The sequence below is a fragment of the Mobula hypostoma genome, chromosome 3 (assembly GCF_963921235.1).
Source record: "Mobula hypostoma chromosome 3, sMobHyp1.1, whole genome shotgun sequence".
Classification (NCBI taxonomy): domain Eukaryota; kingdom Metazoa; phylum Chordata; class Chondrichthyes; order Myliobatiformes; family Myliobatidae; genus Mobula; species Mobula hypostoma.
This window is the reverse complement of record NC_086099.1, coordinates 151,673,598-151,699,661: the sequence shown is the minus strand read 5'-3', so window position 1 is coordinate 151,699,661 and position 26,064 is coordinate 151,673,598. Positions and strand designations below refer to the sequence as shown.

At 40.1% G+C, this 26,064-nt stretch overlaps 1 protein-coding gene across 6 annotated transcripts in view; it reads right to left on the bottom strand.

Moving 5' to 3' along the window:
• Window positions 1-7,594: 7,594 nt before the first annotated feature.
• Window positions 7,595-26,064, bottom strand: part of LOC134344317 (uncharacterized) — a 54,769-nt gene continuing 36,299 nt past the window's right edge. For 4 of the 6 annotated variants that reach the window (XM_063043881.1, XM_063043879.1, XM_063043880.1 and 1 more), the window contains 4 exons: window positions 19,995-20,096; window positions 15,694-15,817; window positions 11,287-11,502; window positions 7,596-8,263 (listed from right to left, as the gene is read on the bottom strand). In XM_063043881.1, the coding sequence (XP_062899951.1) occupies window positions 11,300-11,502; window positions 15,694-15,817; window positions 19,995-20,096 (429 nt within the window). In that variant the 3' untranslated portion in view covers window positions 7,596-8,263; window positions 11,287-11,299. Of the gene's footprint in view, window positions 8,264-11,286; window positions 11,503-15,693; window positions 15,818-19,994; window positions 20,097-26,064 lie in introns of those variants that run through there. The other 2 variants (XM_063043883.1, XM_063043884.1) reach the window with 2 other exon arrangements.

Sequence of the window (26,064 nt, the reverse complement as noted above, 5' to 3'; positions counted from 1 at the left end):
TAGAGGGATCATAAACACTTCTAATTTTTTCCAAATTTAAACACAGCATAGTTTGAGAGAACCAATGAAATGTGGTAGGAGGATTAATCTCTTTCCAATTCAGCAAAATGAATCTTCTAGCCATTAATGTAAGAAATGCAATCATCCGACGAGCTGAAGTAGTTAAATGACTTGATTCTATCATTGGTAACCCAAGAATGGCAGTAATTGGGTGAGGTTATAAATCTATATTCAAAACAGTTGAGATAGTATCAAAAATACCTTTCCAATATTGTTTCAACAAAGGACATGACCAAAACATATGAGTTAAAGAAGCTATCTCGGAGTGACATCTATCCCATATAGGATTTAAATAAGAGTAATAACGAGATAATTTATCTTTAGACATGTGAGCCCTGTGCACTACTTTAAACTGTATCAATGCATGTTTAGCACATACAGAGGATGAATTAACTGATTGAAGATTTTTTTCCCCATTTTTCAATTGGTACAATGATCTTAAGTTCTCTTTCCCAATCAGTCTTAATTTTATTAGATATGTCACAACATATTTTCATAAGTGTATTATAAATCATTGCTATAAACACCTTTCTGAAAAGGATTTAAATCTAAAAATTTTTCCAAAATATCCATTGAATATAATTTCAGAAAGTTAGGAGAAACAGTATTTTAAAAATTTCTAAAATATCTAAAAAAAAAGTGAGATCTAGGCAGATTATATTTATTAGATAATTGTTCAAAGGACATAACACAATTATCTGAAAATAAACCACAAAATCGAACTATACCTTTGATTTTCCAATCCAAATGTGCTTGATCCATAGTAGAGGGTTGAAAAAAGAAATTAGATGTAATAGGAGTTGCTAAAATAAATTGATTCAACCCAAAAAAGTATAAACTGAATAAGTATTTTGCATCAGTCTTCCCTATGGAAGACACTAGCGGTGGCCATAAGTTCAAGAATGTCACGGGGCAGAAAGTAGTGAAGTTGCTATTACTAGGGAGAAGGAGGAAAACGGAAAGGTCTGAAGATAGATAGGTCATCTGGACCAGTTGTCTACACCACAGTGTTCTGAAAAGATTGTGGAAGCCTTATTAATGATCTTTCAGGAATCAATGGATTCTGGTATGGTTCTGGAAGACTGGAAAATTGCAAATGTCACTCCATTCTTCAAGAAGGGAGAGGGGCAGAAAAAAGAAAATTACAGGACACTTAGCATAACCTCAGTGGTTGGGAATTTGTTGGAGTTGATTTTGAACGATGTGGTTTCGGGGTACTTGGATGTACATAAAATATGCCAAAGTCAGCATGATTACCTTAAGGTAAAATCTTGCCTGACAAATCTGTTGGAATTCTTTGAAGAGAGACAAAGCAAAGCAGAATTGTTGGATGATGTGTACTTGGATTTTTAGAAGGCATTTGACAAGGTGCTGCAAATAAAACTACTTAACAAGAGTCCAAGGTATGCATGGATAGAGTATTCGCTGATTGGCAGGAGGCAAAGAATGGGAATAAAAGGAGCCTTTTCTGGTTGGCTGCCAGTGACTAAAGATATTCCACAGGGGTCTGTGTTGGGGCTGATTCTTTTCATGGGGTTTATGTCAATGATTTGGATGATGGAATTGGTGACTGCAGATGATACAAAGATAGTGGAGAGTCAGGTAGTGTTGAAGAAGCAGTGATGTTACGGAAGTACTTAGTCAGATTAGGAGAATGGCCAAAGAAGTGGCAGATGGAATACAGTGTCGGGAAATGTATGGTCATGCACTTTAGTAGAAAAAATAAAAGCATGGACTCTTTTCTAAATGGAGAGAAAATTCAAAAATCCTCATGCAAGATTCCCTAAAAGTTAATTTGCAGGTTGATTCAGTGGTGAGGAAGACAAATGCAATGTTGGCATTCATTTCGAGAGGACTAGAATATAAAAGCAAGGATGTAATGCTATGGCTTTATAAGGCACTGGTGAAGCCTCTCTTGGAGTATCGTGAGCAAGGTTGGGCTCTCTTATCTAAGAAATCATGTGCTGAAAATGGAGACAGTTTAAAGGAGGTTCGTAAAAATGATTCCAGGATTGAAAGGCTTACTTTATGAGGAGCGTTTGATGGCTCTGGGCTTCTACTCACTGGAATTCAGATGAATGGGGCGGGGGGTGGAATCTCATTGAAACCTTTCAAATTTTGAAAGACCTTGACAGAATGAATATGGAGAGGATGTTTCCTATGGTGGAGGAGTCTAAGACCAGAGGGCACAGCTTCAGAATACAGGGACATCAGTTTAGAGTGGAGATGAGGAGGAATTTCTTTAGACAAGACAGTGGCAAATCAGTGGAATTTGTTGCCATGCACAGCTGTGGAGGCCAAACTATTGATCATATTTAAGGCAGAGGCTGATAGATTCTTGAATAGTCGGAGCATGAAGGGATATTGGGAGCAGGCAGGAGACTGGGACTGGGGGGGAAAGAATCAGCAGTGGGGCAGGCTCAACTGGCCAAATGGCCTAATTCTGCTCCTATATCTTACGGTCCAATCTGTGGTGATCAACCGGCTGGAGTGTTCACTGATTTTTAACCTCTCACTTTGGCAGTCTGGGGTACCCACATGGTTCAAGCAGGCTTCAATTATGCTGGTGTCTTAAGAAGAACATGGTGACCTGCCTCAATGACTATCATCCAGTAGCACTAACATCCACAGTGATGAAGTGGTTTGAAACATTGATGATGAAACACATCAATTCCAGCCTAAGAAGTGACTTGGATCTACTCCAATTTGCTTAATGGAGTAACAGGTACACAGCAGGTGCCATCTCACTGGCTCTTCACTCAACCCTGGAACATCCAGACAGTAAAGATAGCTTTATTGACTACAGCTCAGCATTCAATACCATCATCAGAATCAGATTTATTATCACTGGCATGTGACGTGAAATTTGTTAACCTAGCAGCAGCAGTTCAATGCAATACATAATCTAGCAGAGAGAGAGAAAAAAAAGATAAATAAAATAAAACATAATAAATCAATTATGTATATTGAATAGATTTTTTAAAAATGTGCAAAATCATTCCCTCAAAACTAATCAATAAGCTTGAAGACATTGACCTCAATACGTCCTTGTGCAACTGGATCCTCGATTTTCTCATTTGCAGACCCCAGTCAGTTTTAGAAACATAGAAACATAGAAAATAGGTGCAGGAGTAGGCAATTCTGCCCTTCGAGCCTGCACCGCCATTTATTATGATCATGGCTGATCATCCAACTCAGAACCCCGCCCCAGCCTTCCCTCCATACCCCCTGATCCCCGTAGCCACAAGGGCAATATCTAACTCCCTCTTAAATATAGCCAATGAACTGGCCTCAACTGTTTCCTGTGGCAGAGAATTCCACAGATTCACCACTCTTTGTGTGAAGAAGTTTTTCCTAATCTCGGTCCTAAAAGGCTTCCCCTCTATCCTCAAACTGTGGCCCCTCGTTTTGGACTTCCCCAACATCGGGAACAATCTTCCTGCATCTAGCCTGTCCAATCCCTTTAGGATCTTATACGTTTCAATCAGATCCCCTCTCAATCTTCTAAATTCCAACGAGTACAAGCCCAGTTCATCCAGTCTTTCTTCATATGAAAGTCCTGCCATCCCAGGAATCAATCTGGTGACCTTCTTTGTACTCCCTCTATGGCAAGGATGTCTTTCCTCAGATTAGGGGACCAAAACTGCACACAATACTCCAGGTGTGGTCTCACCAAGGCCTTGTACAACTGCAGTAGTACCTCCCTGCTCCTGTACTCGAATCCTCTTGCTATAAATGCCAGCATACCATTCGCCTTTTTCACCGCCTGCTGTACTTGCATGCCCACTTTCAATGACTGGTGTATAATGACACCCAGGTCTCGTTGCACCTCCCCTTTTCCTAATCGGCCACCATTCAGATAATAATCTGTTTTCCTATTTTTGCCACCAAAGTGGATAACTTCACATTTATCCACATTAAATTGCATCTGCCATGAATTTGCCACTCACCCAACCTATCCAAGTCACCCTGCATCCTCTTAGCATCCTCCTCACAGCTAACACTGCCATCCAGCTTCGTGTCATCCGCAAACTTGGAGAGGCTGCATTTAGTTCCCTCATCCAAGTCATTAATATATATTGTAAACAACTGAGGTCCCAGCACTGAGCCTTGTGGTACCCCACTAGTCACCGCCTGCCATTCTGAAAAGGTCCCGTTTATTCCCACTCTTTGCTTCCTGTCTGCTAACCAATTCTCCACCCACACCAATACCTTACCCCCAATACCGTGTGCTTTAAGTTTGCACACTAATCTCCTGCGTGGGACCTTGTCAAAAGCCTTTTGAAAATCCAAATATACCACATCCACTGGTTCTCCCCTATCCACTCTACTAGTTACATCCTCAAAAAATTCTATGAGATTCGTCAGACATGATTTTCCTTTCACAAATCCATGCTGACTTTGTCCGATCATTTCACCGCTTTCCAAATGTGCTGTTATCACATCTTTGATAACTGACTCCAGCAGTTTCCCCACCACCGACGTTAGGCTAACCGGTCTATAATTCCCCGGTTTCTCTCTCCCTCCTTTTTTAAAAAGTGGAATTACATTAGCCACCCTCCAATCCTCAGGAACTAGTCCAGAATCTAACGAGTTTTGAAAAATTATCACTAATGCATCCACTATTTCTTGGGCTACTTCCTTAAGCACTCTAGGATGCAGACCATCTGGCCCTGGGGATTTATCTGCCTTCAATCCCTTCAATTTACCTAACACCACTTCCCTACTAACATGTATTTCGCTCAGTTCCTCCATCTCACTGGACCCTCTGTCCCCTACTATTTCTGGAAGATTATTTATGTCCTCCTTAGTGAAGACAGAACCAAAGTAATTATTCAATTGGTCTGCCATGTCCTTGCTCCCCATAATCAATTCACCTGTTTCTGTCAGCAGGGGACCTACATTTATCTTTACCAGTCTTTTCCTTTTTACATATCTATAAAAGCTTTTACAGTCCGTTTTTATGTTCCCTGCCAGTTTTCTCTCATAATCTTTTTTCCCCTTCCTAATTAAGCCCTTTGTCCTCCTCTGCTGAACTCTGAATTTCTCCCAGTCCTCAGGTGAGCCACCTTCTCTGGCTAATTCGTATGCTTCTTCTTTGGAATTGATACTATCCCTAATTTCCCTTGTCAGCCACGGGTGCACTACCTTCCTTGATTTATTCTTTTGCCAAACTGGGATGAACAATTGTTGTAGTTCATCCATGCAACCTTTAAATGCTTGCCATTGCATATCCACCGTCAATCCTTTAAGTGTCATTTGCCAGTCTATCTTAGCTAATTCACGTCTCATACCTTCAAAGTTACCCCTCTTTAAGTTCAGAACCTTTGTTTGACAACATTTCATCCAGGGTCTCCATCAGGACAGGTACACCACAAGACTGTGTGCTTAGCCTCTTGCTCTACTTGCTAAGCACAGCTCCAATGCCAGACTCAAATTTACTAATGGCACCACTGTCATAGGCCAAAGCAAAGGTGGCGGTATATTAGCATTGAGGAGGAAGATTGAAAATCTGTTTAAGTGGTGCCATAACAACCTCTCAATCAGTGTTAGCAATACCAAGGAGCTGATTATTGACTTCAGGTGGAGGAAACCAGAGGTCTATGAGCCTGTCCTCAATGGAGGATCAGAGGTGGAGAGGGTCAGCAACTTTAAATTCCTGGGTGTTATTATTTTGAAGGACCTGACTAAATGCAATTACAAAGGAAACATGGCAGTGCCTGTACTTCCCAGGAGTTTGCTGAGACTCGGCATGACATCTAAAGCTTTGACAAACTTCAAGAGATGTGCAGTGGAGAGTATATTGACGGGGTGCATCACAGTCTGGCATTGAAACAATGACGTTGTACAGAAAATCCCATAAAAAGTAGTGGATATGGCCTAATCCATCATGGGTAAACTGCACCCCCTCCCCACCACCACCGCCATTGAGCACATCTGCAGGAAACGTTGACGCAGGAAAGCAGCATCCATCAAGGACACCCAGCATCTAGGATATGCTCTCTTCTCGCTGCTGCTATCAGGAAGGTGGTACAGGATTCATGTCACCAGGTTCACAAATAGTTATTATCCCTCAACCATCAGGCTATGGAACCAAAGGGAACGACATCACTCAACTTCACTTCATCATTGAAATGTTCCCAAAATCTAGGAGCTCATTTTCAAGGATTCTTCATCTCATGTTCTCGCTATTCATTGCTTATTTATTTGTTATTATTATTTCCCTTTGTATTTGCAGTTTGTGTCTTTTGCACACTGGTGGAATGCCCAAGTCTTTTATGGCTATTATTCTAATATGAATTTATTGAATATATCTGCAGGAAAATTAATCTCAGAGTTCTATATGGTGACATATATGTACTTTGATAATAAATCTACTTTGAACTTTTATATGCTTTGGCTTTGACAATGCTGCAAACTGATTTGTTAGTGCTATTTTGAGAGTGCATTGTACATACAGTATGTGCATCCAATGGGATCACTATAGAAGTGAACAAGGAAAATGAAGTAGATGCATTATGGTATGTTGTAAACTTTTTCCTCTGTTTTGAGATGTTGCCTATCTGTCCAGAAAGGACTATTCCAGAAATGAGAAAATTCTGTATAAGGAAGTACTCTATTTGTCTCCCTTTATTAAGCTTAGGAGAGGATTTAGTAGATTTTTTTAAAGTCATGATAGGTATGGACAGTAATACAGTACACTTTATTTGGAAACCCTGTCAGTGGGGTGTCATGAGGATCACTGCTGGGGTTTCAACTATTCAGAAGCTATGTCAATGATTTGGATCAACTGTAATGTATCCAAATTTGTTGATGAGAGAGCCGGACAGCAGTCTGTCTGGGGTGTGACGAGGATGCAGTGAGGAGTATGTAAATGGGCAAAGTGAAAGATTAAACAGTGGTGATGGAATATGACATAAGAGAAATCAAAGCAGTCATCAATATTCAAATCACAAGAGACTGAAAAGTACTGATGTTCAGAATGACCTTATCCATGGATAGTTTAAACTTGAGGTGCAAGTACATCAAGCAATATTAAAGAGAAATGATATTATGAGTCGTTAGAGGAAAGAACAGGCAACTGTTGCCATTGTAGAGGGATCATGGACAAGTTCTCAAAAGTACAACAAATAATAGTGGAATGGGAGGTTTTCTTTTAATACATATGCATGGCTGGAATCCAGAATGTATGTCTACAGATGTGGTGAAGGCAGATTCTATTGCAGCTTTCAAGAGAAAATTGCACACGCATAGAGGGAGACAAAAATTCAAAGGATATCTAATAGGGGCAGGGGGTTGGAGCCAGCAAGTTGTTCAGGCACAAAGCTGATACTGACACAACAGACTGAATGGATTCCTTCGAAGCACCTCTGATATTTGGATAAAGTTTGTTAGTTTTTCCACTAAAAAAATACACTTATCACAGTAACCAATTTAGTTTTCGTTTTCTTTTCTGGAAGTTGACGTTGATTCCTTCACTAATACTGATGTTCATACAACAATGCTCTATGAGATGGTAGGTGCACAATCAATTAAAAGGATTTAAATTATGAAGAGCTTTTATTTAGTCTCAGACAATGACTGAAAAAGAGAATATATTGTACAATGTTGAGTTTTCCATTATTTAGCTTCTTGTACAATCAGAAAAAAACAAGAAACAATAAAGCAAATCTGAACTATTCAAGAAACTGCAGAACATAGATCATTTTCTAGATTTACAGCTCAAACATCAAATTATTGCTCAACATCAACTACACTTTCAAATACTTTTACGAGCAAAATCACATTCCTTGTTCTGTACACAGTAATTTACATGACTGAACTGACTGTTGAATTTAAAAAATGTTTCAGCAACGTTTAGATTGTGGAAGTAACCACCATCCTGGGCCAAAAAGATAATCAGGGATATTTTACATGCATCATGATGCAGATCTATTGTACTTTAGTAATTCATTTGCATGTTTGTGTAAAACTGTAAAACAATTAAAACGAAATTAAATAATTTTCAACCTACAAATACACTGTCTCAACATGAAAAAAATCTTCTTTTATTTCAAGAGTTAAAATTTCTTAAGGGTGAACAGCTGCCAGTTCAACTTTGCATGTGAAAACATTAAAACCGATACCATCAAGGAAGGTCAAAAATGAATGTAGCTGATGCTCGGCGGGAAAATCCAAAGCAAGCAGGAAAATATTCCAGATTCTGTAAAATAAAATATCCTTTTCAGAAACAAATCCACACAATTTGAACCTTTAATACATGTTTAAATACTTTACTAATTTAGGGTTGACATAACATACCTTACAGAGGGTGCTAAGAAGGATTGAACTCCAATGCCCAAGCTGTGATAGTGTTGCACTAACCACTTCTCACCATGGCACCAATTTTAGTGTATTAGATATCATGGGTTTAATATTTCTGAACTAATTCCCCTAACCAAGCAGACTTGGAGGTATCATCATGCTTTGGAATGATTTTCAGTATGGACTGGAAATCTGGTCAGGCTGGATGGAAGGATGAATACTACTAAATACAGAGAGATCCTTGATCACACATCATGAAGACCCTGGACAGACTTGTTCTGGAGCTGCTCCAGCCTATGGTTAGGCCACACTTACATCCCCTCCAGTTCGTCTACCAGCCCCGACTAGGAGTTGAGGATGCCATCGTCTACCTGCTGAACCGTGTCTACGCTCACCTGGACAAGCCAGCGAGCACTGTGAGGGTCATGTTTTTTGACTTCTCCAGTGCGTTCAACACCACCCGCCCTGCTCTGCTGGGGGAGAAGCTGACAGCAATGCAGGTGGATGCTTTCCTGGTGTCAATGAATTCTTGATTACCTGACTGGCAGACCACAGTATGTGTGCTTGCAACACTGTGTCCGACAGAGTGATCAGCAGCACTGGGGCTCTGCAGGGTACTGTCTTGTCTCCCTTTCTCTTCACCAGTTACACCTCGGACTTCAACTACTGCACAGAGTCTTGTCATCTTCAGAAGTTTTCTGATGACTCTCCCATAGTTGGATGCATCAGCAAGGGAGATGAGGCTGAGTACAGGGCTACGGTAGGAAACTTTGTCACATGGTGTGAGCAGAATTATCTGCAGCTTAATGTGAAAAAGACTAAGGAGCTGGTGGTAGACCTGAGGAGAGCTAAGGCACCGCTGACCCCTGTTTCCATCCAGGGGGTCAGTGTGGACATGGTGGAGGATTACAAATACCTGGGGATACGAATTGACAATAAACTGGACTGGTCAAAGAACACTGAGGCTGTCTACAAGAAGGGTCAGAGCCGCCTCTATTTCCTGAGGAGCCTGAGGTCCTTTAACATCTGCCGGATGATGCTGAGGATGTTCTACGAGTCTGTGGTGGCCAGTGCGATCATGTTTGCTGTTGTGGGCTGGGGCAGCAGGCTGAGGGTAGCAGACACCAGCAGAATCAACAACCTCATTCGTAAGGCCAGTGATGTTGCGGGGATGGAACTGGACTCTCTGACGGTGGTGTCTGAAAAGAGGATGCTGTCCAAGTTGCATGCCATCTTGGACAATGTCTCCCATCCACTACATAATGTACTGGTTGGGCACAGGAGTACATTCAGCCAGAGACTCATTCCACCAAGATGCAACACAGAGCGTCATAGGAAGTCATTCCCGCCTGTGGCCACCAAACTTTACAACTCCTCCCTTGGAGGGTCAGACACCCTGAGCCAATAGGCTGGTCCTGGACTTATTTCCTGGCATAATTTACACATTACTATTTAACTATTTATGGTTTTATTACTATTTAATTATTTATGGTGCAACTGTAACGAAAACCAATTTCCCCCGGGATCAATAAAGTATGACTACAACTATGATAAAAATCTGCAGGTTTCTGCCAGAAAGCTTAAACTGGGGAGGAAGTTCATCCTTCAGCAAAGAAACCATGGAGAGGCTTCAAATGAAGAAAACTGATGTCCTTGAGCGGCCTAGTCAGTGTCCTGACCGTAATCCAGTAAAACACATCTAGCATGACCTCAAAATTGCTATCCACCGCCTTTCCCCAACTAACCTGGCACAACTTGAGCAATTTTGCAAGGGGCAACTCTTGCTCCATCGCATTGTGCAAAGCTAATAAGAAACTTATCCAGAAAAACTTCTGGCTGTAATAGCTGCATGATTTACTTCAACTGAATACTGAGCAAAGGGAGATGAATACCTTTGAATTGCTGACATTTATAAGTTTTTGCAATTTTAGTTGTTCATGCGTTACAATTTTCCCTTTTTTTTGGAGCTTTACTGAGATTCACAAATAAAACTTCTTCAGTTAAATTGATCAAAATCCCTGGTTGTAAAACTCATTTATGTGAACAAAAAGTCGGTGACTCAATACGTTTTCAAGATACTGTATAATTAATGAAAAGATTGGACCATTTAAAAGTTGCAAGGAGAACCCTATACTCAATTGGTCAATATTTTCATACAAGTATGAGCTTTAGAGTATTTATATTTGGCTGCATGTATGCACCATTTTTGAAATTAACTTTGTTAATTATAAAATTAAGCTAATGAAAACAACATTAATAAAATAAACTCAGGTACGTGTAACCACTGTGTTCATGCTGAACAGATTTTGTGTGCGCGTACGTGGATTTCATTTTGTTTTAGTCACTCATGCGCCAACAGCAGCTTTTTGGCATTTACTAATCGTCTCATACTCCAATTGATTTCTTGATATTTTCCAAAATTGCCAACACTCATTTTCTCTACAATCAAGTTCAATATGAAAATAAAGCAAGTCATGATGTTAGATAATCCATTTACCTTCTTCATGATCAGAGCAGTGAGAAGAGAGCATGATCTGGGCAGTGGGGAACCCTGATGTTGTCACAGGAAAGCAACATCCTCAGCAGGGACCCCCATTCATTCCAGTATGTAATACGGCTTATTTTTAGATTGAAATACAACAGTACCTGAGTTTGAGGGTTTAAGCACAGGGTGTGTGGGAATGGGGAAGAATATTATTTGCTTTCATTTGAGCAGAGAGGAGCATTACTTGATCCTCTTTGCATTGCACCTCAGTTGGTTAATCTGTTTGGAGTTGTTGAGTATTTAAGGAAAATTGAAAATATATAGTTACTAAATATAAAAAGTAACAAATAGAGAGAAAAGATACACGACTCTTGTTGTTTGTGGTGCTGCAGCAATGCCATGTTTAGAATGAACACCCGTTATTCCTTTTTACATACCCTTCCTATCTTTTCAGCGACCATAATAGGTATTGTTTGCATTTCTTCCCCAGTTTATATCCTGTGTGTTGGATTTATAATCTGGCGAATAGCCCCTGCTTAAGGAAGAATGCAACGCAGAATTTCTGGGAGGAGTGGCAGATAATAAGTACAAAGTGGAATCATGAGATTGTCTCATGTTTGTTGCCAAAGTATCCTGCTTCCAGTCATAAACACCTAAAAACAAGAGGAAAAAAAATTGGTAGATTTTGTTGTAATAAAAAAAAAATGGAGTACGACTAGTTTTGAAAATTCCCCACACATTCCATCATGAATTAAGCAGTGCAAGGTCATATCGATTGCAACAGTTAAATTTTCACATTTGGGGATGAGACAGGCATTTGAATTTAAGCTATAGGAAATACCTTATCATCTCCAGAAAAGTTTATGTACAAACACAATTACAAATAATATCTTGTGTGTTCTCATCAACACATTGGTAGAAACAAATTTTTACAAAATATCTTGATAATTAAATTAAGTCTTCACTAGTTTTCTGCTATTTAAAGTTTTTCAGGACAAGTCTAGTTGATTTAAATAGCTTAGGAAGGTTACCACCAGAATGTGGTTCTACTTACCTAACAGTCTTGTATCTATTTGCTGATCTGGAAGATCCAGTTCATGAGCCAAGGGTGTGTATTATAAACCCAAGGAAACCTCAAGCATTTACATATGAAGAATTTTCTTTAAGAAATGTTGAAGCCTTCACCCTCCAGGACAGGAGGAACTCTTCCTCTCCTGACATTTAAGCTGATTGTTCCTTGGTTGAAAAACCCAATTAATTTTTCACACTCTTAAGCGCTGCAAAGGATAAATAGGCCCCTTATCCTTTGTAATAGTTAAGAATACGAAAAATGAATTACACTTCATTCATTGTATTGTTTATATTTTGAGTTAGAAACCTGTGGCAATTGAATCATTGACCCAAGAGGTTTTTAAAGAAAACAATAGCATGTAGCAGCTTTTCACTGCACTACTAAGTTTGACAGGCACGGCATACTCAAAGTACCAAACTCTCAATGATACTTTAATCAATGCATAGGAACACCTGCCAATTGAAGGAACTGGTCACAAAATCAGTCCTGCCATTAACTGATACGTTCAACTATTATCAGCCTCCACATGAACTCAAAGAGTATGCAGAAGAAATGTGCTTTGAAATAGGACTTCACTCTCTTGCATAGTTCATTTGTTCATTATGTGCCACACTGTACAATGTGGACAATCATGGTCTTTCCATGACCATGATTGTTCTTGGCAAATTTTTCTACGTGATTTGCCATTTGCTGCCTTCTTCTGAGGGCAATGTCTTCACAAGATGGGTGACCCCAGCCATTATCAATACTCAGAGATTGTCCACCTGGCCTCAGTAGTCGCATAACCAGGACTTGTGATAAGTATCAGGTGCTCAAACAACCATCTACTACCAGCTCTCATGGCTTCACGTAACCCTGATCAGGGAGGCTAAGCACCTTGCCCAAGGGTGACCTTCAAGCTAGCGGAGGGAAAGAATACCCTACACCTCCTTTGGTAGAGACGTATCTCCACCCTGCCACCCCTCTTGCATAGTGTCACACTCAAATGGGTGCCCTGCAAAAGTTGTGAAATTAGGCAAAGGTACGACAAAAAGGAAGGTTATTGGTATTTTGCACAGAGAATTATGTGGTAAAACAGGATACACATGGTTCCATTTGTCAGATGCAGACAGCTTATAACTGCCATCACATTGTTGCATTGATCACTAAGAGCTTAAAGGAACCACCACCACCATGGTAACAATAGAACAGCTGTTTAAAATGCTGCCATGCAGTTAGAGGAAAAGATCACTCATGTAGTCTGAGCCTTGATCAGATGCTGAAGTACAAGTGGTCCAATGCCACTTAGAGGTACAAGTGCGATAGCTGCAAGCAGATCAGAAGCATCATCCAGCTCACAACATAGTTGGTTTAATTGGCATCTCATTGTCAATTCTTATTATGTAGCTTTACATTTCCAGTTATTAATGAAAGTCATAGGTTATGGGCACGTGGCCAAGTGGTTAAGGCATTGGACTAGCGACCTGAAGGTCGTGAGTTCGAGCTCCAGCCGAGGGAATATGTTGGGTCCTTGAGCAAGGCACTTAATCACACATTGCTCTGCGACGACACTGGTGTCAAGCTGTATGGGTCCTAATGCCCTTCCCTTGGACAACATTGGTGTTGTGGAGAGGGGAGACTTGCAGCATGGGTAACTGCTGGTCTTCCATACAACCTTGCCCAGGCCTGCACCCTGGAGAGTGAAGACTTTCCAGGCATAGATCGATGGTCTCGCAAGACTAACGGATGCCTTTACTTTTAAGTTGTACCCAAAAGCTCCAATTTAATCCAGCAATGTTGAATTCGTGTAATGAACAACCTGTGACAGCATTAGGTGCATGATTCGTACTGTGTAAACGACATCCACATTTAGGAGCAATCCACACAGAAGTGTCCAGGCAAGTATTCTACTGGGTGCAATTTCATTCTGACGCAATCACTGGTATAACTACCAAAGTTAATAATTCTCTTCATGCACAATTGGCACAAATGGATTCCATTTCCTGAAAGTAATTTAAAAAATACCCAGAACAGTGTATTCTGCTGAGAGCAATAAGCAAACGGCATTTGCTAATGTTCCTCGGATTAATGCTAAAGCTTAATATTGTGCGTATATCACGAGACTAAGGAACATTGGTCAAGTTCATGTACTACCAAGGGATTTTGACAACTATGCCTCATAACATGCAGAAAGGCAAAAGCAATTCCTTCCATTTATCATTTTCTTTTGTAATAGATTTCCGTGAAGATTTCCAAAAGACTGTAACCCAAATGGAAACCTACAATGTCACTGTGTTGCTTGTTCTTATTTAACTTACATGTTGCAGCCACATAATTTGAGCCAGAAGTTTGATCCCATATCTTCAGGTAGAAAGTCTCAGCTCATATTTGAAATGAAACCTGCAAAAATTTGGATTTCCAACTCTGCCGATTCCTCAACATTACAGAATGCTATAAGCACTTGTAATACTATCTCTACACGACTTTCTTGATCCAATATTAAGAATATCTGTTTAATAAAGCCGAAGAAATCTGATATGGAACAGAGGTCTAATTTGGTCAAATTTTATAAAATTCACTGTTTTCTTCCTTGACAAAGAACCGACTAGATTGTAGTAATCCTTCTCAAGAGTCCCAGTGATTAATGGGCAATCATATTCATATTGGTCCCAATAATGGTAGTGATTTCTCCACAACTTATGTTGCCTTAAAGGCTTAAATAATTCAGCTTCAGACCTTTTGATATATTAAAGCTAAACGTATTCCTATTTAAGATTGTAAAGGAGAGACTTTACAGCTGGGAACACAGCTCCAAATTTTATGTGTATGCAAGTAATGATGTATGCCAGATCAACTGAATTTTTGTAGCTCATGGTAGAAACATCTCATGTCAGTTGGCTTTTGCAGACTGTGACATTCATTTCTGGGTCCTTGATCTACAAAAGTACGCTGATAATGACAAGGATTGAAGTAAAGAATGATGCACTCCAAAACAATCTATTAATTGGAGCTAATTTCCAAAGTTCAACAAAGCTGATATTGGTCAATTCACATTTAAGCAACTACTGAGGTATCTAAAATCTATTAAGCAAAGGCAGGTTTGAAGCAGTTTTCTGGACATTCGAACCAGCGACCGCAAATGTCCAATGTTAATGAGGATCTCTCTCCAACAACTGGCATTATTGGAAAGTAAAATTAAGTGATTCAGTCTTCAAGCTTGTCAGCTACAAAAGTTGAAAGCACTTAAATCCAAGCATGGAAAAGGCAATTTTTGCATCTGGAATTTCAGCTCCAAATTTACCAACACTTCCAAGGTACAACATTTTCATGAATCTAGGAATATACCAAAGATTGGTAAAGCTATAATAACAAGTTGGTATGGCTTGTGTCAAATATTTCTTAGGCAACATGGAGCCAAATAGTGGGTCCTTGATCTCAGAAACTAGATTGTGATACTAGTAAGATAACTGCAGGTTTGGATACAGCAGCATTCACTTGAATAATCATTTCTAAAACAGGATTAGGTCGACATTCCAGATCAAACCAAAGCACATCATAGTGATCTGAATGTTTGCTCCAAATTGTAAACTTGAATTTTTGTTTTTAAACATAGTAACATAATGTCCTTATAACTTCTTGAATCACTTACCTGAAAATCCTAACAGAACTTCAGGAAAACAAGAGTGATCCACTGAAGTCAATGGAAAGACCATCAATATTCTAAGAGCTAACATGGTCTGTATGGTGTCACCTGTAAATAGAGATGTTGCTGATAATGTTCAAACTGAATTACCTCTGTAGCTTTCTGAGTCTCGTACCGCTGAAGCTGACACATCAGGATTATATCTGGAATAGCCATCTGGTGTACCGATGGATCTTGTGGTTCTCTGATCCAATGTTGCCCTTGTGGGTGGGTCCTTTGAGGTTGGGCAAGGGAAAAAATGTTTGAAATGGACACAGCAAGAACTATATGTAGATAGTGTTTTAGTTTAAAAACAAAGCATAAGATAATGTTTCTCCCCCAAAAGAAAGAAACCAGTTCTAGTTTATTTGCTATAAATTAAGATATTCAAAGCATGTTAGGCTGATAATAAGAATTTTTTTGGAATTATCAAATATCCATGGTAATCAATACAATCAGACTAAGACATCTGAGTTCACAGAAACAAGGGAGATCCAAAATGATATTGATTTTCAAACTTCTTTATTCAATTTACTTTTCACTAAGCAAAGGCAAATTTAAAATTAATAGTGAAAACATGAAATTCTGAAGTTAAAACTTCAAAACGATTGCTTCCTTTTGTTATCCAATGCTGTTTTTTAAAGATTCAGCAGGCAGTATGGTGATAGTACATCAATGGAAGAAATTCCCATTGCATTCAAAGACAACCTAGCTTCTGCACAGAAAGAACGAGTCAGAAAGAAACACCAGGTCTGTTTGTAAAAGACCAGTAGAAGGCCTGAAGACTTCTCACAATATCCTTCACTGCTGCAGGCTGAATACACTCCTGAAATTAAATCTGTAAATCAGTTTCATTTTCTTGATGAACAATATTAGATATTTGAAGTTCCTTAAGAGATAAATGTGTCGGCACCAATAAGATTATATTAAATGCTAACAATCTTCAGTGGCATTTGCTCTGGCAGTAATTCACACAAACATAAAATGTGTTCATGTGAAATCTTTTCATGTCTTCCATCTTGCTAGACAAAGTTTCGTGAATTCTTTGGTTGTTCTGTAAAGTATTGATTCAGAGCATTGTATTAAAAATATTCAACATTATCCACCAAAATTCTGATTGGTGTTAGACTATCATTTGAAGTTTTTGGAGTCAAAGAAACTCACAGTTAAGAAACAGACCCATAAAGGATAACTTCTGGACTTCTAGGGTCAAACATTTAAGTGAAGATAAATACAATCAGCTAAAACTGAACCAGTTGCTTTGGCAACTGATGATCTCTTTTGATTATGCAGATATTACAAATAGGAGTGACATGGATCCTAAGCAGGTATCAAATTGCTTTTCACCAAATACATAAATTATGGTTTACAGTACACAGCTGTTTCATTGAAACCCACTCCACAACGCAAGCTTGAAATGGAAGTAGCAGCGGAGAAAAGAAGTGTTTTGGAGAAATATTTGGTGTTTAGAACACCAGTAAATAATACTTAGATTGATTTTTTTTTAAGCAGTCATGGGCATTTTGACTTTTTTTTTTATTCCACTCGGGGCTACAGAAGAAACAGAAACAATATGCAGGCTAAAGTTATATTTCATATGCCACAACCATTTTCAAGCAATGCTAAACTTGGGCTGAAAATGGATGCTAGCTTCTGGTGAACACAAAATTTTACCTCTCTTCCCCACGAAAACCTGAAGCCAAGCATTGAATTATCTTTGATACATACCTTTGGATAAACTGAAGAGTTGGAGGTTCAAGTCAGATTTTGTGACTGAGCTCTAATACTCCAGTGCACCAGTACAACTATTATTATTCATAAGAGACAGTTAAGGTTACTGTTAAAGATTCCATGAACTGAAAATGTTAAATAACTAAGTGCAGGAAATATCCTGTATATTCAGCCAAATCCTTTCCTCAAGAGAACAAGAAAATTGAGATAGCAGAGACTGCAGAAGTTGGCTCTACAGCAACAATCTTCTGGAGGAACTCCTCTGGCCAAGCAGCAACTTTCTTTTTTATTAAAAGAAAAGCTGTCCAAATAACTGCAACATCTACACATATATTGGCATTGCACATCAAAATAACCACAAGAAATCCAAGTACAAGCTTTTCTAGCTACACCATAATCCTGATTCAAAAAGGGGATAAAATGGGCTAAAGTTTTTCCCCCATGTGCAAAGGCTGAGAAATCACTATGGAATTAAAACACAATAACATAAACATAATAAACTTTTATCAGGAAGCTGTATGTTTGCTGCTTGAATTGAGCAGAATACATTTTCCAATTCTAACACAGAGAAAGGGGAAAAGGAAAGCACAAATATTGACCTGATTACACTGGATAATGTCCATAACAAGAAGAATAGAGAGAAGTAAAATTTGGAAACAGCTTTATCTTGCTCACACAGGATTATGATCCAGAACCCATTTTCAGGAAACCATTAGAAGGATACCTCATGCCAGTATTCCAAAGCAGGGATAGAAGATGCAAGTTTATAACAAAATCTCAACCAAAAAAAAAAAGAACTTTATAACTGAACAGAATAGTAGCATCATTTCAAGACAACCAGGAGGATTCTCCAAAATTCTTCAAATTTAGCTCCAAATGACATAGAAGGTCTTGGTTTGATGGAAGGTTTTCACTTAGAAAAGTTGAACAGAAGATCAGGAATTATTGCTTATAACATTCCGTAAGATTTAATGTACAGATAATCTATTCAGCAGCAACATTTTAATTGGAAAAACTAAGAGTTCTCCAAGAGAGTAGTTGATAAAGATTAGACACATTTTACTGCAACCCTAATATTAGGTTTCATTTGTTAAGACAGTGAAAAAGGACATACACACTAAAAACATCTTGATGGTTTTTGCCAGTTATTTTTTTATTAAAATAACATCTGTTCTGAAATGTATTATAGTAAATCTAATATACTGTACTTTTGTCAAATTTTATTCAGAAACGTGGGATAATAGTTATCTAGTTTACTTGCACGTTCATCTTGAGTACTTTGCCCATTGTTATAAAGACTGAATATCAGTAATCATCAACAACAATGTCATTATTGTTGATAGCATTGCAAATTACTCTGGAGAAGGCATCCAACTAACCAAAAATCAAATCTACTTATTCTTCTTTTGACTTTCCAGTGCCAACTTCGTTATAGTATTTTTCCAGTTCCAGATAGACTTGGTGCAAATATACATGAAATGCAAATTATACTTGGCTCATTAAAATCAGATTTCCCACTCCTCCGGGAAAATAGGAAGCTGATTGTGATTAGAATTGGACCAAGGTGGCTGGCCGGTGGCGCAATGACATTGGTGCCAGACCTGGGAGCGGAGGTTCCCAGGTTCGAAACCAGTCGGGTCCGCTCCCAAGTACGCTGTCCATCCGTGCCGGGTTGAGTGTCGAGATTGCAACTCGACCTCGTAAAATAAAAGGGAAAAATACTGCAAAAATGAATGTGTGAGGAGTGGCGCGCCACACAGTCTCTCTCTCTCTCTCTGCGCCTTGTAAAAGCCATGAAAAAGACATCTTCACGGACACACGCACGCACATGCACAGACTCACACACACACAAAAAAAAGAATTGGACCAAGGTAAAGTCAGCTATGAACTCTGCACTAATAAGATTTTATTCTTCCTCTCACATATCACATTCATTCCCACCCACCTCTCAACCTAAAACTAACCTGCTCTCTCACATTTCAACTTTGATGAAGGAGTTTGTAATCTGAAACTATAATTCTGTTTCTACTTCCACATATGCTAACTAACCTGCTCAACACTTCCAGAATTTTTCAGATTTTATTCCAGTGGTTTATTTACATTGTCTTACAATTTTAACTTTCTTTAACCAGAAAGGTAATAATTATTACTGATTGCTAGCCAATGAACCTATTATCCAATAAATGTTAATCGTTTGTTCAAATGTTGAATTCAATACTATATACGTTATCAAAGTATCTTTCTTAAAGGCCCATTTACTTTTAGGATAGTCTACCATCATGTAAAAACTATAAGGAGACTCACAAATGAAACAGCATTTATTCATGTCCAAACAAGTTGTGTATGAGGGAATTACATTCACTCTAGTTGAATTATTTGTGGTATTAGTTTAAGTTTAAAGGGAGAAAACTATTAATAAATATTAAAAAATGGGGAAATAAAAGATATTGTTCAAGAACTCAAATGCCACATATATAATTAACTAAAAAGATGTTGCAGATTACTCAGATATCCATAGTAAAAGAATAAAAACTACCATAAACAATTCTGAATTCGAAGATGTGTCCTCCTCTACACTCCTGAACTAGAACCAGAATAATAATTGTGAAAACAGAACACACAACTATTCAGTGCAGGTGTAGCTCATGGATCATCCTGAAGGACAATTTCAAAATACTCACAGTTTCTTTTCTTTGATAGTAACTGATTAAGGCAGCCTTGAAAGTGTTTGTGACCTTCAGAACAAAACTGGCATCATCTTCAGTTCTTATCTTAAAATTTTGCTGCAAATAAATAGTTGTATTTTCACATCTGGAATTAAATCATCAAGCTATGCAAATTGAGAAAATGCCATGGGTGATTACAAATTTCAATGTCACAATTTGCCAGCATCAGCGAAGCAACTGATTTCTTAGCACCGTTGTTTTTCAAATACATACTAAGATCACACCTAGGAATCTGGCAACCAGTAAATCGTAACTAAATGGGCAAGAGAAAGTTATTCTGTGAGCATCTATATTTTCAACATGAACTATTCTAGGACTCTGTTGGCTCAGTTGGAAGATGGAAGGAATGATTCAGAGATCATAAAAAAATAAACTGGGACAGGAATTAAATCACTCAACCCTGCTCTACCATTTAAAGAGAGCATGGCTGAAATGATCCTGATAGAGGGTCTTGGCCCAACATTGACTGTTTACTCTTTTCCAAAGATGCTGCCTAGCCCGTTGAGGTCCTCCTGCATTTCCTGTGTGGGTTGATCTGATTATGTATGGCCTTCTGCTTCACTTTCTCGCCTATTTGCCACAACCCAATTCCCCTAAAGATTTGGATAGGTTCGAGTAAGAGATTTGCAAAGATACATAACACATTGGGAAGAAAAACATCCTTATTACCCTAGATGAATGACGTTTTTTTTCCTGCACCTTTGCTCCTCCAGTTTTAGATTCACACATGAAGAAACAAACTCAGCATTGAACTTTTCAAGTTTCCTCAGGATCTTTCTTTCAAGAGTTCACCCATCATTCATTGAGATCTATCCATTGTTTTAAACTCACTGATCCAATTTTTAAGGGAGGGAGGCAAAACATAGGAAATGTGAAGCCAGTTAGCCTGACTTCAGTGGTTAGCAAGACATAAGAGTCCATTATTAAGGATGAGGTTTAGAGGCACTTGGAGGCACAATATAAAATGGGCTGAAATCATCATAGTTTCCTTAAGGAGAAATCTCGCCTGACAAAAATCTGTTCAGATTCTTTGAGGAAATAATACGCAGAATAGACAAGGAAGTCAAAGGACATTGTTTACTTGGATTTACAGAAGACTTTTGACAAAGAGCCACATATGAGGGTACTAAACAAGATAATGGAGTGGGCCTTTTCTGAGTGGCTGATGGTGACTAGTGGTGTTCTACAGGGAGCAGTGTTTGGGCTGCTACTTTTCACATTATATGTTGATTATTTGAATAATGGAATTCATGGCTTTGAGGCAAGTTGGTGGATACACAGATAAGTGGGGATAAACTGAAGCAGGGAGTCTGCAGAAGGAATTGTACAGAGTCCAATGGTCAAAAAGGTGGCAGGTATAATACAGTGTAGGAAAGTGTATGGTCATGCATTTTGGTAGAAGAGATAAAGATGTAAACTGTTATCTAAAATGGGAAGCAAATTCAGAAATCAGAGGTGCAAAGAGACTTGAGAGTCCTAGTGCAGAATTCCCTGACGGTTAACTGCAGGTTGAACTGGTACATAAAATGTTAGCATTCATTTCAATAGGTCTAGAATATAAAAGCAAGGATACAATGCTGAGGCTTTATAAGGCATTGGTCAGACCACACTTGGAATATTGTGAGCAGTTTTGAGCCCATTACCTAAGAAAGAATGTGCTGGCATTGGAGGGGGTCCAAAAGAATATTTACAAGAAAGAACCCAGAATAATATATGAGAAATGTTTGACAATTCTGGGACTGTACTCGCTGGAGTTTAGAAGAATGAAGGGGAATCTCATTGGAACCCACCGATTTTGAAAGGTCTAGACAGAATGAACATGGAGAGGATATTTCAAATAGTGGGACAATCTAGGACTAGAGGGCATAGCCTCAGAATAGAAGGATGTCATTTTAGAACAGAGATGAGAAAAAAAATTGTTTAGCCAAAGGGTGGTGAATCTGTGGAATTTCCTGCTGTTGTGGCCAAGTCATTGAGTAATTTAAAAGTGGAAGTTTATACAGTTGCAAGAAAAGGTTTGTGAACCCATTGCAATTAACCGATTTTCTGCATTAATTGCTCATAAAATGTGGTCTGATCTTCACTTAAGTCATAATGATAGTCAACCATAGCCTGCCTAAACTAATGACACACAATCGTACTTTTCATGTCTTTATTAAAGACAGGCACAGGAGGAAGCTTGAGTGAAAACTCCAGCAGAACAACATGAGAGAGGTCTGGAGTGGGATGAGGACCATCACCAGGTTCCGGCAAACTAGAAACAGAGGAGCTGAAGGCAGTGTGGACAGGGCCAACAAACTTAACCTGTTCTTTAACAGATTTGACATTGTGACCCCTGCCCATCCCCCACGAGTCATCTGTTGTCCGCCCCCAACCAACATATATTCCACTCTCCCCTCCTATCCCTCCTCACAGTCCCCCCACCCTGCTCTCATGACTATACCCCTTCCCCACACGAAACCACCACAGTGGGCTTCACAGCTGAACAGGTGAGAAGACAGCTGAAACGTCTCAACCCAAGCAAGGCTGCAGGACTGGATAGTGTCAGTACTAGGGTGCTCAAAGCCTGTGCCCCTCAGCTATGTGGAGTACTTCGCCATGTCTTCAACCTGAGCCTGAGGCTCCGGAGGGTCCCTGTGCCAAAGACACCACGCCCTAGCGGCCTCAATGACTACAGACCGGTGGGCATTGACTCCCACATCATGAAGACCCTGGACAGACTTGTCCTGGAGCTGCTCTGGCCTATGGTCAGACCACACTTAGATCCCCTCCAGTTCGCCTACCAGCCCCGACTAGGAGTTGAGGATGCCATCGTCTACCTGCTGAACCGTGTCTACGTCCACCTGGACAAGCCAGCGAGCACTGTGAGGGTCATGTTTTTTGACTTCTCCAGTGCGTTCAACACCATCCGCCCTGCTCTGCTGGGGGAGAAGCTGACAGCGATGCAGGTGGATGCTTTCCTGGTATCATGGATTCTTGATTACCTGACTGGCAGACCACAGTATGTGTGCTTGCAACACTGTGTGTCAGACAGAGTGATCAGCAGCACTGGGGCTCCACAGGGGACTGTCTTGTCTCCCTTTCTCTTCACCATTTACACCTCGAACTTCAATTACTGCACAGAGTTTGTCATCTTCAGAAGTTTTCTGATGACTCTGCCATAGTTGGATGCATCAGCAAGGGAGATGAGGCTGACTACAGGGCTACGGTAGGAAACTTTGTCACATAGTGTGAGCAGAATTATCTGCAGCTTAATGTGAAAAAGATTAAGGAGCTGGTGGTAGACCTGAGGAGAGCTAAGGTACCGGTGACCCCTGTTTCCATCCAGGGGGTCAGTGTGGACATGGTGGAGGATTACAAATACCTGGGGAAACGAACTGACGATACACTGGACTGGTCAAGGAACACTGAGGCTGTCAGAGCTGTCTCTATTTCCTGAGGAGACTGAGGTCCTTTAACATCTGCCGGATGATGCTGAGGATGTTCTACGAGTCTGTGGTGGCCAGTGCGATCATGTTTGCTGTTGTGTGCTGGAGCAGCAGGCTGAGGGTAGCAGACACCAACAGAATCAACAAACTCATTCGTAAGGCCAGTGATGTTGTGGGGATGGAACTGGACTCTCTGACGGTGGTGTCTGAAAAGAGGATGCTGTCCAAGTTGCATGCCATCTTGGACAATGTCTCCCATCCACTACATAATGTACTGGTTGGGCACAGGAGTACATTCAGCCAGAGAGTCATTCCACCGAGGTGCAGCACAGAGCATCATAGGAAGTAATTCCTGCCTGTGGCCATCAAACTTTACAACTCCTCCCTTGGAGGGTCAGACACCCTGAGCCAATAGGCTGGTCCTGGACTTATTTCCTGGCATAATTTACATATTACTATCTAACTATTTATGGTTTTATTACTATTTAATTAACTACAGTGCAACTATAACGAAAACCAATTTCCCCCGGGATCAATAAAGTATGACTATGACTATTGAACACATTGTTTAATCATTCAGTCCCAGGCTGGAAAAAATGTGAACTCTTGTATTTAATAACTGGTAGAACCTCCTTTTGCAGCAGTAACCTCCACCAAATATTTCCTGTAGCTGCTGAACAGACTTGCACTACAGCGAGGAGAAATTTTAGACCATTTCTCCATACAAAACCCTATCAGTTCATCAATCTTTCTGGGATACCATGCATGAACAGCCTTCTTCAGGCCATGCCATAGCATCTCAAACGGGTTAAGGTCTGGACTCTGACTTGGCCATTCCAAAACAGAATTTTTTTTTTCTTTTTAAACCATTCTATTGTTGTATTTCAGATCATGGTCTTGTTGCATCATCCAACTTCTATTAAACTCCAGGTGACAGACTGCTATCTTGACATTTTCCTGTAAAATGTCTTGACAAAAATTTTGAGTTTATTGTTCCCTCCACGATTGCAAGCTGTCCAGGCCTTGAGGCAGCAAAGCAGCCTTAAACTATGATCTCCTTCCATCATGCTTCACTGTCGAGATGAGGTTCTGGTGTTGGTGTGCAATGCCCTTTCCCCTCCAAACATAGCGGTGTGCACTCCTGCCAAAAAATTCAACTTAGTCTCATCTGTCAACAGAACACTGTCCCAGAAGTGTTGTGGAACATCCAGGTGGTCTTTTGCAAAATTGAGGCATGCAGCAATGTTCTTTTTGGAGAGCGGTTGTTGAAAACTGTTCTTTTTCAGTGTTTTTCTTATAGTGGAATCATGAACTAAGGAGGTGTCCTCCACCTTCAAAGAAAGGGGCTTCCCTTCCTTCACCATTAACACTGCCCTCAACCACATCTCTTCCATTTTGCACACGTCTGCCCTCATCCCATCCTCTCACCATCCCACCAGGGATAGAGTTCCCCTTGTCCTCACGTACCACCCCACCAGCCTCCATGTTTAGCACATAATTCTCCCCAACTTTCAGCATCTCCAACGGGATCCCATCACCAAGCATATCTCCCTCCCCCCTCCCCCACCAATTTCTGTTTTCCACAGCGATCACCCCCTATGGACTCCCTTGTCTATTCATCCTACCCCACTGTACTTATCCTTGCAAGCAGAACAAGTGCTATACCAGCCCTACACCACCTCCCTCACTACCATTCAGGGCCCCAAAAAGTTCTTCCAGGTGAGGCAACACTTCACTTATGACTCTGTTGGGGTCATCTACTATATCGGCAGCTCCCGGTGTGGCCTCCTGTATATCAGTGAGACCGCTTCACTGAGCACCTATGCTCCATCCGCCAGCTAAAGCAAAATCTCCCAAAGGCCACCCATTTTAATTCCACTTCCCATTCTGACATGCCAGTCCATGGCCTCCTCTAATGTTGTGATGAGCCCATAGTCAGGTTTGAGCAGCAACACCTTATATTCTCCGGGTACCCTCCAACCTGATGGCATGAGCATCGATTCCTCGAACTTACTGTAATGCCCCCCACCCCCCCCGCCATAGCCTTCTGTCCTCTCCTGTCAGATCCCCCTTCTCCAGCCCTGTATCTCTTTCACCAATCAACTTCCCAGCTCGTTACTTCACCCCTTTCTCTCCCACCCCTTCCGGTTTCACCCATCACCTTGTGGTTCTTCCCCCCTATCTTCTAGCTCTGATTCCTCATCTTTTTTTCCCTCCAGTCCTAGCCCAGAATGTCAACTGTACTCTTTTCCATAGATGCTGCTTGGCCTGCTGAGTTCCTCCAGTATTTTCTTACATGAACAGAGATTTCCAACAAGTTCTAGAGATTTGTGCAGATCTTTTGCTGTTACCCTTGGGTTCTTTATCACCTCCTTATGCACTGTGCTCTTGGGTTTGATCTTTCTATGACGCCCACTCCTAGGGAGAGTAGCAACAGGACTGAATTTCTTCCATTTGTAGGCATTTTCTCTTTATCGTGGACTGATGAACACTCAGATCTTTAGAAATGCTTTTGTAGTCTTTTCTAGCTTCATGCATATCTCTGCAATTCTTCTTCAAAGGTTCTTTGAAAGTTGTTTTGATCAAGGCATGGTGCA